A 14,241-nucleotide genomic window follows, 5' to 3' on the forward strand; every position below is an offset into this window, starting at 1 on the left:
TGTGCTACAACTTGTTAAGCACTTGTGTAAGTCTTTGTAACACACAGTGATGTATTGTAAGTAAAGCTTTTATTCAAATATAAGGGATTCTGCAGAAACAATAGCAACACAAAATAAATAACGCAGTAATAATGTTCACAGATGAGTGCGGTGATAGATTACTGATAGTAATAAGATTCCTGACATGGAACTTGTGAATTAATATGTTAAAACCCTATGGGAAAAATGTGCTTCTGTGGCAGGCAGCTTGGTGTCCTTAGCCCTGGCAGGTACTCAGGTCATAGGCTTTCTTTCGAAGTGTGACCAGAAGGCCTTTAAGTTTGTCTTCCAGGCCCTCAAGATTTGTTGACTTCTGAATGATCTCATCCTGCAACTGCTTGAGGGAATCTGCTTTTCCTATAAAAAACAACAAAAAAAAAACCATGTGAATGGTTATCATGGGGATGTTAATTTAAAAAATCAACAAAATGAACACTCTTTTAACATGCCTGTAACATGCCTGTAACACGCTTGTACCATGCATGTAACACATTTGTAACGTGTATGTAACACGTTTGTAACATTCTTGTACAACATAAATTTTTTTAATGGTTATCATGGGGTTGTTAAATTAAAAAATCAACAAAATGAACACTGTTAACATGCCTGCAACATGTTTGTAACATGCCTGTAACACGCTTGTACCATGCAAGTAACACGTTTGTAACATGCATGGAACACGTTTGTAACATTCTTGTAACCTGCTTGTAACATACATATAACATGCCTGCAACATGCCTGTAACACGCTGGTAACATGTACATAACATGCCTGCACATGCTTGTAACAAGTCTAACACTTGGGACGTGCATGTAACGCCTGCGACATGCATGTAACATGCTTGTAAAACAATTGCAACATGCCTGTAACATGTTTGTAACATGCTTGTAACATGTCAGAACACACTTGTAACATGCCTGTAACACAATTGCAACATGCCTGTAACATGCATGTAACAATGCCTGTAAAATGCTTGTAACATGCCTGTAACATGCTTGTAACATGCCTGTAACACCTTGTATTACGCTTGTAGCATGCCTGCCACTGGGTGAACTGACAAAGCTAATTCATTTTCATTATTTAAATTAATTATTTAAATGATTATTATTTAAAATAATTAAATTAATTAATTATACGACAGTGTGGGCATGGGTGAAGTGTCTTACCAAAGGACCCAATGGCAGCAAAATACATTTATACAAATTCCTCAAAATGATAAAAAATATGTACATGATATCTAAGGAAAGAAGGAAGCACTGATCTTTATTTTGTCACATATGTAATTTTGAGCAAAAAGTATCCCTGCATTAATCCATCATCTTGAGGAGCAGTGGTCACCGTGTGGCCCGCGAACCGGATGTAGTCATAGGTTAGCATCTTGGGCAGTGAAGCACCAATGTGTGGGCGACACTGGTGGCAATGTGACTTGTGCAAAGGACACAACAGCAGTGACTGGGATAGAGGAAGCTGGATTTGAACTGGAAACCTTACAGTTACTGAATGGCCCGCTCTAGCTCCCGAGCCACTAAGAAGTTTAGCTGATTTAGGCAAAACTCCTCTATGTCTCAACAATCACAGCATGTAGATGCTATAGATAGCTTATGCAGTGAAAGAAGGAGTGAATATAAATAATGAAAAGCCAGGAGGGTATGTGAGGCAGGCTAAGCACTTTCTGCACATTTGGCATCTTTGAAGTACAAATTAATTATACTGTAGTACATGTAAGCATTACTATAATCCGGTTTAGGAGTGAAAGATGCTCCCCTGCAATGCAAATTTGTCGCTGAGTTACCTTCCAGCGCATCCAACATGTTGTCAGTGGTGTTGGTCAGCTCCACAGCATCGGTCCGCAGTTTCGCCAGCCGATCGGCCCCCGCTCCCGCCTCTCCACCGGACCCCCCTGTAGCAGCCTTATCTTTAAGACGATCCAGCTCCTCCAGAGCCGTCAATATCTCCTACACGAGACACACACACAAAGATAATACATCATGTATTCTACATGACTAACTATTTAATACCAGGATGTACAGTAAAGTACGGTATATTATGTACAGTATATTGCAGGAACGTAAGTCCTGAATCCACTAATGACCTGATTGGCAGCTTCTGCTTCTTCTCCAGCATTGTCGGCCAAATTCTGTGCGTCCTCAGCATCTTTGTCGCTTTTCTGCAGCAAGTCTTCGAGCTCATCCAGTTGAGGTTTGGTTGGATCAATCATTTCTGATACATCATCTAAAGTCTCCTCTGCTGGGTTCAGGTTGTTTTTGGCCTAGATACAAAATATTGTAAATTGTTATTATTGTCAAGGATATTGAGCTTCTCTGTGCCCATGACAAAACAAGAATGATGAGTCATACAGAATTTTTCAATTTCATTTCTTATTTGGCACCTTAGTCAACTTGGCGTTCAAGTCGTCTACAAAATCCATGTTATTCTGCAGTCTGCCTTCCATGTCTGAAATTAAGCCATCCGCTGAGGTGAACCCTGCCAGAAGTTTATCAACCTTGGCCTTCACTCCCTTGGCTGTATCTCTGTGGATGTGGCATCAAAAGAAAGAGCACACATTAATACTCCAAGACATTTATACAAAACATTAACATGTAGGGAATTTCAGAAGAAAATGTTGGACCTGGCTTCTTCGGCGTCTTTCAATAGTTTTTTGGCAGAATCCAACTGTGGTTCTGCTTGATTTAAAATGGATGTACTGTCTGGGAGGTTCTTGGCAAGATTTTTCAGATCGTCCAGTTTCTTCTTTAGAGCTGGTTGGCTCAGAGGCAGTTTGGTATTCAGGATCCAGTCGCTGACTTCCTGAACGTGACTTAGGTTGGATTTAGGGTCTGGACCCAGAAATAAGGCATAGTATTACTTCTTTACCACTAGTATTACTTACAGTATTACTTTAAAACAAACTCAGTGCCAGAGTGCAGTTGTCATCAATATTATAATCTTGATTTCAATTTTACTCTTTGTACTGCATCTCTTCTCCTGTTGCACGACCAAGTTATTGTAAATGTTTACCTGACAAAAAGTCTTTGAGCTCTTTCAGGACATCCTCTGCTTCTTGTAAGTCGCCTTTGAGGTTGTTTTTGGCCTGCGTCATCTTTTTGGACAGATCCCCCGATGACTGTCTCACATCATTGGTGACATCTTGTGTTTTTAGGAGCTGTGACAGAGATTAATATTGTTCATTGGTGGTGAAAGGATGTACATAATATACCCTGCAGCTGACTGTTGACCAGTAAGGTTGTAGTCTGCCTTTTGTTCAGTCAGCTGGGATAGGCTCTAGCTCATAACCCTTGACTGTATAGAAAATACATCAATGGATAAGTATGTATGGAACTATTTTTGTTAATGACCAACAGGGCAAGTTATAACTGTTAAAGATGTAGAAACACCTCGTATTATCGCATAAGTGCCCCAGCATTTGATTACAATGATGAACTGCAAGAAGGAGATGCAAGAATGAAGGGAGACAACCAAGTCAATGCTTTTGACGACCTAAAAACGAGCTGCGGAATGGAATAATATAAAACTTTCGAATGTCTTGACGTTCACTCAATAAGCTCTGTGGATTGATGGAAGGAGTTTTCAGTCCGAAGGAAAAGGCAGTTCATGCCCCAATATCACTTTAGATGAGGGTTGCTATTGTTCTGTACAAGCTTGCAGGTTGTGCGGAGATATTTCTAATCATTGTGGAGGGCACCAATGCAGCGTGAAGAGGTTTCATACATTCATATATTTGGCATATTAATGAAGACAGAGACGCAAAATGGATAGCATGCCATATTTTGCTCACCAAACAGACGCTGAATGTTTAGTGGCTCACTAAAGCTGAATCTGTTTAGCACGCAGCCTTTACAACTCAGCTCATCCTATGTATATTCAGGCTAAAAAAATTAAAGGTTGTGGATCATCATTTTTGCCAAAGTAGTCTTTGTTGTCTCTCATGAAGTGTACCATGAGTAGTAGCGTTGTTTTTATTGAAGGGAAAAACAAACGTTGTGATGTGTCCGTGAAATTAATAGGCCGTTGTATGCTTAAAATAAGCAGCATCCTAAATATTACATGCTGTTATGTATGTGCTTGTTACTACATTACATTATATACTTATATACATGTACAGCGTGTATGTAAAATGATGAAGGAGGCTTTTGGATGTTTTTAGAGCGACTTCCATTGGCACCATTGTTATCTGACTTTTGCTAGCGTTTATTTACGAGTTAAAATGCATAAAAAAAGAAAGAAATATGTGTTGTTGTCATACACAAGGATTGTCAATGATAGACAAAATTCCTAAAAAAGTTCAGTTCCCATTAAAAAAATGAGCTAGTGTTTCCTATATATTTAATTACTGTATTTGTGTCAGCCTGCCACACATGCAATTTTGGTCCTTCCGTGTCACCCTTGCTTATTAACAAATTATAATGTAACTGTGGCGGTATGAATCGTAACCCCCCCGTCACAACTTTGCCAGAGAATAAGATGCAGAAGAAGGAATCTTTGGTGGCAATTAGCGATGTACTGTATGTACGCAGTAAAAGTGAAAAGAGATGAGGAAGTAAAGTGTGTCTTGTGTCATGCATTGGTAATGAAAAACAAGCAGTCATGAAAGGCAACTTTTTCACCGTGTAAGTGAGAGTGGAGATCGGCCTCCACAAGCCAGGCAGGGAGTGTTAATACTGCGTGCAGAAAACCTGCACAACCTGTGACATTAGTTTAGTATCAGCTTCCAATAAAGTACCACTGATAGTCACGCACACACTAGGTGTGGTGAAATTACTCTCTGCATTTGACCCATCACCTTGTTCAGCCCCCTCGGAGGTGAGGGGAGCAGTGAGCAGCAGCGGTGGCCGCGCTCGGGAATCATTTTGGTGATTTAACCCCCAATTCCAACCCTTGATGTTATTACATGGGTAATGGGTCCCATTTTTATAGTATTTGGTATGACTCGGCCGGGGAGTGAACTCACAACCTACCGATCTCAGGGCGGACACTCTAACCACAAGGTCACTGAGCCGGATTAACAAAAAATGTTGTTAAAATTAAAGTATTCCCAGGTTTTTCTCTGGTGGATACAATAATAATATTATTCAGTGGAATGACTTGTACCTGCTCTGCTGCTTCTGTGATTTTGTTGCTGAGTTGTTCCAGTCGATCTTTCGCTTCCGTCACATCTGCATCAGCCGTCTTTGCCAGAGGAAGCGCGCCAACGCACTTTGTGTCCTTCTCACAGGGCAACGTAGGCTCTGGTGGACACAAGTCGTCCCCCTCACACTGCAGTGGGGTGCAGGGCTTGGTCCGAACACTGCCACATACCTGCAAAATATTCCTCATTCACTCCAATTCTTTCACTTCACGGATAATTCAATTTGCATTATTCAAGGGATCTTTCTGTGTGGAGTTTGCTTCTTCTCCCCGTGACTGCGTGGGTTCCCTCCGGGTACTCCGGCTTCCTCCCACCTCCAAAGACATACACCTGGGGATAGGTTGATTGGCAACACTAAATTGGCCCTAGTGTGTGAATGTGAGTGTGAATATTGTCTGTCTATCTGTGTTGGACCTGTGATGAGGTGGTGACTTGTCCAAGGTGTACCCCGCCTTCCGCCCGAATGCAGCTGAGATAGGCTCCAGCACCCCACGCAACCCCGAAAGGGACAAACGGTAGAAAATGGATGGATGGATGTATATTCAACATATTTGCAATACTTCATTTATATGAATGACTATATGCAGTATATACTGCATATACTGTATTTTATTTTCTTTAGCTCTTCGTTCAGCCGTTAAAAATTCACCATATTTTTGTGTTTCTTTTTTCCTGATATTGCTATCTCTCAGGATTGCTACAGTACAACTATCACCACAGCTGCCTGCAACTGGGGTACTGTCTGATGAGGTACTCCATTGATCTTGTGTTCTTGTGCTGCCATGATTTGTGCCTCTGTGCTACCTTTCCGAGCCCCTGCTATGTTTTCCAGATGTCAGCCATTTGTTGAATTTGTAAGTGGTACAAGGCATGCAGGAACTTGTCTTTCCATGACAGCCCATCTGGCTCCTCGTCCTGACTGGGCTTTGTTCCCCGAGGGCCATCTTCTCGATGTATTCCTGGAGGCCTGTTGTTTCTTCTAGATAGTGCCTGTGACACTCACTCGTCCTCGGGCTCCCTCTTTTCGCTTTGTGCATGTGTCATCTAGGGTTGTACGGTATACCGGTATTAGTATAGTACCGCGATACTAATGAATCATTTTCGGTACTATACCGCCTCTGAAAAGTACCGGTCCACCACCCACGTCGTCGTCACGTTGTGTCATTGCTGGTTTACGAGCAGACAAGCATGTTCCGCAGTGCACAATCACAGAGTACTTACAAACAGACAATGTGTGTAGACAGAAAATGGAGAACGGACGCATTTTGGCTTAAAAACTAACGATAAAGGTGTGTAAGGTGTATAACACTGAAACGCCCACCGGAAGAGGTGCTTTAAGACATGGCTAGCTAGCTAGCGGCTAAATTCCAGCCCCAGTCGTCAGTGTTTCATCCCTGCAGGACGAGGAATAGCTAAACATGCTTCACTACACACCGTAGCTCACTGGCATCAAAATGTAAACAAATGCAATTGGTGGATCTACACCTAACATCCACAGTAATGATACTAAGTACAGGAGCGTATCTAGTCGATACTACTATGATTACGTATATATTTTTTTGGCATCACAACATCTTCTTTAGTTTTTTTAAAATTTAGATTATGTTTATAAACTCAATAAATATGTCCCTGGACACACGAGGACTTTGAATATGACCAATGTATGATCCTGTAACAACTTGGTATTGGATTGATACCCAAATTCGTGGTATCATCCAAAACTAATGTAAAGTATCAAACAACAGAAGAATAAGTGATTATTATATTTTAACAGATGTGTAGATAGAACATTTTAAAAGAGAAAGTAAGCAGATATTAACAGTAAATGAACAAGTAGATTAATAATTAATTTTCTACCACTTGTCCTTAATAATTTTGACAAAATAATAGTTTGATAAATGACACAATATGTTACTGCATATGTCAGCAGCTAAATTAGGAGCCTTTGTTTGCTTACTTACTAATAAAAGACAAGTTGTCTTGTATGTTCACTATTTTATTTAAGGACAAACTTGCAATAATAAACATATGTTTAATGTATCCTAACATTTTTTGTTAAAATAAAGCCAATACTGCAATTTTTTTGTGGTCCCCCTTATTTAGCAAAGTACAAAAAAGTACAGAAAAGTATTGAAATAATTTTGGTACCCGAACCGGTACCAAAATATTGGTATAGGGACAACACTAGTGTCATGTTATTCTTGCCGTTCAGTTGAATCTTCAGGTTCTGCCTCATCATCAGTGGGTGTTTGGTTGTGGCTGACCTATACGAGCTGCCCCCTCATGGTTACTATTGGCCTGTGGGGACTCCAGGTATTTGTAACTGTACAGTAAGTCTAATATGTTGCGGTGTTGTGTTAAAGCGGATGACTTAAGTTGTGTTTGGTACCTTTTTAGCAACAGGAGTGAGGTCCGGGCGGGCCGCCATGCTCTGGTTAAGTTTGGTAATATCTCGAGTGTTGTTATGGTACTCCTTTCTCTGAAGATCCAAAGTATCCTCTCTGACGTCCGCCGACTCCTTCACCGTGTTCTTACTGGCGTTTACTTTCTTTGCAGCATCTGTTGAATCATCGTAGGCGTTTTTGATGGCAGAAAAAGCTCCTGAATGAGAGAGAAAAAACAAGTCATCAGATCAGAGTGTGAATCAGAAGAAGTATGTTTGAGTGTGAAATGTTGAATGCAATGAAATTCAACAGTGTCACTGTTGTGAGGAAAAGTCACAAGAATCATGGAGAATCCCACAGATGTACAGGAAATGTAAAATATTACTTCTAAAATACTCTTCTCAACTATTCATTTAATATGCCGTTATCTTTTGTTATTAAAGTGTTGTAGTATTAATCACAGTGCTTAACTGCAGACTTGCCTGACTCTTAAGAATGTTTAAATGACACTAGGGGTTTCCTGAAACAACTTTTTCACTTTTGATACAATACCAATATTGCAGCCTTGAAATGCCAATCCGATATGATACCGGCAGTAATAATACATACTTTTTTACCTATTTTGTAGTGTGGAATGTTGAAGAAAGTTTGATGTCCCTCAAGTCCCTCCAAAAACGGATTAACTCGCTGGACTATAAAAACAATATAACATACACCCGTAAACGTGGATGCATATGCAAAAGTGCAATGTATTTATCTGTACAGTAATCTATCTATTTATATATGCACCTTCTTTTGTAAATACAAACACTCTGCACCTTATTGCTCTTTTATCTTGCACTACAATGAGCTATCCATCCATCCATTTTCTACAGCTTGTCCCTTTTGGGGTCGCGGGGGGTCGCCCTGGACAAGTCGCCACCTCATCACAGGGCTACAATGAGCGTATGCAACAAAATGTTGTTCTTATCTGTACTGTAAAGTTCAGCTTTGAATGACAATAAAGGAAGTCTAAGTCTAAGTCTCTAATCGAGTGCTAAGTTGTTGTGATCACTTGGGCTCTGCTTGCTGAATCCTGGCGCTGCTCGATAAAAGAGTCTGGAATTGACAGTATACTATTTAGTTTTGTATATTATTTTCACACATTTCTGAGTCTCGTTTGCAAGTATGCATTCGGTTCAGTTTGTCCTAGATGTGTTGCCGTAGTCATGAAGTAGTCTTTGCCATTAGGTTGAATTTGCCAGTCTTGTCTTTTATTGAGTCCTAAAAAGTATTTATGTTGTAAATATATGGACAATGCCAAATTTGTAGGCGTTGAAATCGTTCCGTCAAGCCGATAATGGTAGTTAGTAGCATGTATATGGTATATCCAATGTAAATTAGCATCAAGCTGGCACATACGGTATGTTTTAATGCATTTCTTTTATGTTGGCATGTTAGAGTAATTTTGTATTTTATTGAAGTTATATTGACATACTTTGTCTTTGTGTAAAGTTTTACAGTGTTTTAAAGTAGACTTTTAAAAGGCTGTGATGAGGTGGCGACTTGTCCAGGGTGTACCCCTCCTACCGCCCTAATGCAGCTGAGATAGGCTCCAGCTGTCTTCTGTCTGCTAAGCTAGCAAGAAAAGAGATTAACGGGAGGAGAACAAATGTATCGGAATTCTTATGCCGGACGTTTGAGATGCAGGCTGATACAATCTGATACCTGGTTTTTTGCTGATATCGGCCTGATATCCAATATCAATTTATTTGTGGTAATTGACCAAACTTCCAATCTTCACTCTTCATTTTAGCCAAACAAGTAGAAAAATACTGTTTTTACTTGTTTTCCCTCGCTGTAATGCTTGTAATGTCAGTAACTTGTCCGTTACGCATCTTAACAGCTTTAGCGCTGACCTGTGTTGCTGGGATTGACAGAGTTGTCCATGGCATCTTTCTTGGCTTTGAATTCCACACTCAGGATGACCAACAGGGACCTCAGGTTGTCAAGCTCTTTGTTCACATCTTCTCTTTTTGCCAGAGGTGAGAGGTCGTCATTCAAGTCGTCCATCTGGTCTCTTTGAACAAAGACAACATTGTGATTTAGAATTGAGCAGGATGAGATCACTATATTCATATCATGAAACACATTCAACCAGAAACATCTCCAATACCTTATTTTGTTTAGCTTGGACCGAGCATCATCAATCTTTCTGGAAGAAAGGGGCGGAAGGGAAACAGAGCCCTGAATCAAATTAAGACGAGATTCCAGGGCTCTAAATCGAGGCTCAAACTGTCCAAGGTCACCAGAACCTCCTGGAGAAGGACCTATTGCCGGGGTGAATCCCTTCAGAGCTAAACTGAGGGATTGTCGCTGCGAATCCAAGGAGAAGAAGCAGGAGGGACACGCCTGACAGGAAGGGTACGAATCACATCTTCCTCGACTGCATGAGTCACAGCGAGCACCTGTGACGCCAAGACGACACAAACAGCTTCCTGTCTGCTTGTCACAAACTTCAGTGCCTTCAGGATTGCACATACAAGCTGTGGAAGGCCAAAGAAAGACATGAAATATAACATAATGAAATGTACTGTATATACCAATTCATGCTTTTACAACTCGGTGTTGCTTGCTGTCAGTCATCTCCTTTATCATGTCATAGAAATGTTATTACCGTAATTTCCGGACTATAAGCCGCTACTTTTTCCCCTCGTTCTGGTCCCTGCGGCTTATACAAGGGTGCGGCTTATTTACGGCCTGTTCTTTTCCGACACCGACAAAGAGGATTTCGGTGGTTTTAGTACGCAGGAGGAAGACGATGACACAATGATTAAAGACTGACTTTTCATATACCGGTAGGCTGGTTATTTTGATAACGTACATGCGAGCACTTTGTATTACTTTGCACCGTTGTATTATTTGTATTCTGCACGAATGCTGTTCGCCATGTCAAAGATGTGAAAGTTTGATTGAATGATTGAAAGATTTATTGTTAATAAATGGGACGCTTTGCGTTCCCAAACAGTCATCTCTGTCCCGACAATCCCCTCCGTGGTAGCAGGAACCCCTATATACTACGGTAATTACACATCAAAACCCTGCGGCTTATAGTCGGGTGCGGCTTATATATGGAGCAATCTGTATTTTCCCCTAAATTTAGCTGGTGCGGCTTATAGTCGGGTGCGGCTTATAGTCCGGAAATTACGGTATATCAGCTTCCAAATCACATAAATAAACTTGTTGATACAAGTAATAACAACAAGTAAGACATGAAGAAACGTTTTGATACAAGTAACAACAACAACTAGTAACACGTAAAGAAATGTTTTGATACAAGTAACACCAAGAAGTAACATGTAAACATATACTACATGTACAAGTGCAAGAAGACGCTACAAGCAACAACTAACAAGTCAATAAACTTCTGATGTATCAAGAAACAACAAGTAAATAGACTTTTTGATTCAACAAGTAACAAGAAAAACCTTTTTTTGATGCAGAAAGTTACAAATAAATACACTTTTTAATGCATCAAGTAAAAACAAAAAGCAATACCTAAGTAGACAACAACAAGCAACAAGTAACAAGTAAATAAGCGTTTTGACGCATCATGTAACACTAACACACAATACTTAAGTAAATGTTTTGACGCATCAAGTAAAAATACGTAAGTAAATGCACAAAAGTAGGTAAGTAAGTAACAAGCAACACGTAACAAGAAGTAACAAGTAAATAAACTTTTTGATGCAAAAAGTAAATAGTAAATTGGTTTTTGATTTAACAAGTAACAAGTAAATAAATGTTTTGATACAAGTAACAACAACAAGTGACATGCAAATAAACTTTTAGATACTAGCAACAACAAGAAGTAACACGTTAAAGGACAAAAAGACGCTACAAGTAACAAATACATAAACTTTTGATGCAACAGCTAACAACAAGTAAACAATACAGAACAAGAAAATATAATTTTTGAAGCAAGTAAAAACAATTAAAAGATAAATATACTTTTGCCTGCAATAAGTAAAAACAGCAACACATAAACTATTGATGCATCAAGTAACAACAAGCAACAACTGAACAGACTTTTTGATGCAACATTTAACAAGTAAATAAACTTATTGATCCTTCAAGTAACAACAAAAAAGCAAAACGTAAGTAGACAACAATATGCAAGAGTAACAAGTACATTTTTTGACGCATCAACTACCAACAACAAGCAATACGTAAGTAAATGTACGTAAGTAGGTAAATAACAGGCAACACATAATAGCAAGTAAATCAACTTTTTGACGCATCAAGTAACAACAAGCAATATGTAAGTAAATGTATGTAAGTAAGTAACAAGCAACATGTAACAAGTAACAAGTAAATACACTATTTGATGCAACAAGTAACTAGTAAATAGATTTGTTATTGCAACAAGTAAATACACTTTTTGATACAACAAATAACAAGTACATAAACTTGTTGATGCATTGCAACAACTAACTGGTGAATATTTTTTATTGCAACAAGTAGATTAACTTTTTGATGCAACAAGTAACAAGTAAATCTACTTTTTGATGCAACAGAAACTCATCTCTTCTTGTGTCCACTTGACAAATGTAGTCAAGGCTACGTTCACACTGCACTATATGATCATGTCCAATTGGTATTTTCTTTGGTCAAATCTGACCTTTTTGATGACATATTGGTCGGATGAACACGACCCGATTGTTCGGACTGCAGTCGCATCGAATAAATATTTGAGTCATATCCACATATGAAAAAGGACTGCGTCGGATTTGGAAACATCGGAATTAAACAGTTCACAATGACATGAAAAAATCTAATACAGATCAAATACAGTATGCGCAAACAAATATGTATGACCTGCAGTGTGAACAAAGCCAAAGACTGTAAAAGTAACACTTTTATCTTTACTTTAACTGTTATTGTGATTGGGTAATGACAAGGTAATGAAAACTCTTATGCAAACGTCAGTTAAAAGTGTCCCAATATAAGACAAAAGAAGTAAGAATGACTTACGCTTGCAGCCCATGAGAGGGTCTCCATACGTGTTGGGGGGGCACTCGCCACAAGTCCGGCCTGAAAAGCCTGGCCTGCACTGACACTGTCCTGTCAACTGGAAACACAAACATCTTCCTTTACACACTGAACAATAACAAATCATATTCATAAGTATTATCATCTATTAATACATAACATACCAAGCCATACATTATTTGAACATTTTCAAATGAATGACATTGTTTTTATTGTATCAAAACATGTTATTCTACATTTACTGTGAAAAGTTTTACTTTGTCAACAACGTAAATAAATAAATGAAACAATATTTTAAGCAGTCACGTGATTCATATATTTTTAAACGTAACAGTATAACAGTAACGTAACAGTTGATAATAGTAGTTTACTTTATCCCAATTTAGTAGAATAGAAAGGTCTAGAAAAGACTTCTTACCTGGTCACAGGTATCGCCAAACGACCGAGTGGGGTCACAGCTGCAGAGTTGGCAGCTCTGTGACAGGTGAGGTTTCCAGTATCCTCGTGCACACGCGTCACACCTCGGCCCATGGAAGTATGGCCGACACTGACACTGACCTGTCACTGCGTCGCAAACATCCGACAGCGATCCCTCTGTGGAACACGAACACTCTGGAGAGGACACAAGATGAGTTTTAACTAAGTTCCACACAAATATTGTAGTTATTATTTATGGGTGTTTCGATACAACTGTTTCACTTTTGGTACAAAACCGATATTGGAGCCTGGAATATTTGCCGACACCGATATTGAACCGATACGATCTCAGCATGACTCACACATTCATTTATTATTTTGTAGTGTGGAATATGTTAGAAAAGGTTTGATCAAGTGAAATTACTCAAATAGAGAATAATGGTAGGTATGAAAAACACTAACCTTAAAGGAGAACTGCACTTTATTTGGAATTTTGCCTATCGTTCACAATCATTATGATCCTTAAAATTATGCATTTTTTTGGTGGGGGGGATTTTAAAAATGTAAAAAACAAACGCTTGGAAAATGCAGCTAATGGGAGTCACTGTTCACCTTCAAAGCCCTCTAAAACTACTGAAAAACCCTCCATCAACATTTTACATACACACTGCAAGTCTATATATAATATAGTAACAGACACGTTCATCACAATATGTAATATGTACAATTGTTACCGTATTTTGGTCATTTTAAGCATTGCCGGAACTTATTTCCACAGCGCATTTATTTCCGTTTCCATAGCAGTGCACTTCCGACTTCCTGCAACAAATATGTGTTTCTACTTCTGGAAACAAACGCTTGGGTTTTCTAATCATGGTAACAGACAATAAAAACAACTTTTTTTGGACAGATAAGAATTTGTAACCTTTTCTTTTTTGAAGATGAATATATGGAGGATGAACTGTTGTAGAAGTTAGCATGAAGGAAGGGTGAAATGCTGGAACAGACGGAAGCCATGAGAGTGAGGTTGGGGTGACTTTGACGCTGTAAATGTGGAACCATTTATGTGATATTTCGACATAAATGGAGCGCTTACCCAAAATAAACCGGAAAAAGCATCCCCGGCCAGCTGGACCAAAGAGACAACTGTCCATCGAGTGAGTCACACTTTTATATTGATCATGATACATGCTGTCAAGCTAGCTGTGTACAAACAAAACATGA

At 39.2% G+C, this 14,241-nt stretch overlaps 1 protein-coding gene across 1 annotated transcript in view; it reads right to left on the bottom strand.

Moving 5' to 3' along the window:
- Positions 1–36: 36 nt before the first annotated feature.
- The window catches only part of LOC133651928 (laminin subunit beta-3-like), a 36,941-nt gene continuing 22,736 nt past the window's right edge, over positions 37–14,241 (bottom strand). Inside the window, exons 12-23 of the mRNA XM_062050178.1 lie at positions 13,019–13,212; positions 12,583–12,679; positions 9,725–10,094; positions 9,468–9,628; positions 7,575–7,786; positions 5,149–5,355; positions 3,058–3,202; positions 2,669–2,876; positions 2,429–2,570; positions 2,132–2,308; positions 1,832–1,994; positions 37–396 (exon numbers count right to left, since the gene is read on the bottom strand). Coding sequence (XP_061906162.1) covers positions 257–396; positions 1,832–1,994; positions 2,132–2,308; positions 2,429–2,570; positions 2,669–2,876; positions 3,058–3,202; positions 5,149–5,355; positions 7,575–7,786; positions 9,468–9,628; positions 9,725–10,094; positions 12,583–12,679; positions 13,019–13,212 — 2,216 coding nt within the window. The 3' untranslated portion in view covers positions 37–256. The remainder of the gene's footprint in view (positions 397–1,831; positions 1,995–2,131; positions 2,309–2,428; positions 2,571–2,668; positions 2,877–3,057; positions 3,203–5,148; positions 5,356–7,574; positions 7,787–9,467; positions 9,629–9,724; positions 10,095–12,582; positions 12,680–13,018; positions 13,213–14,241) is intronic.

This window comes from Entelurus aequoreus, linkage group LG01 (genome assembly GCF_033978785.1).
Source record: "Entelurus aequoreus isolate RoL-2023_Sb linkage group LG01, RoL_Eaeq_v1.1, whole genome shotgun sequence".
NCBI classification, from domain to species: Eukaryota; Metazoa; Chordata; class Actinopteri; order Syngnathiformes; family Syngnathidae; genus Entelurus; species Entelurus aequoreus.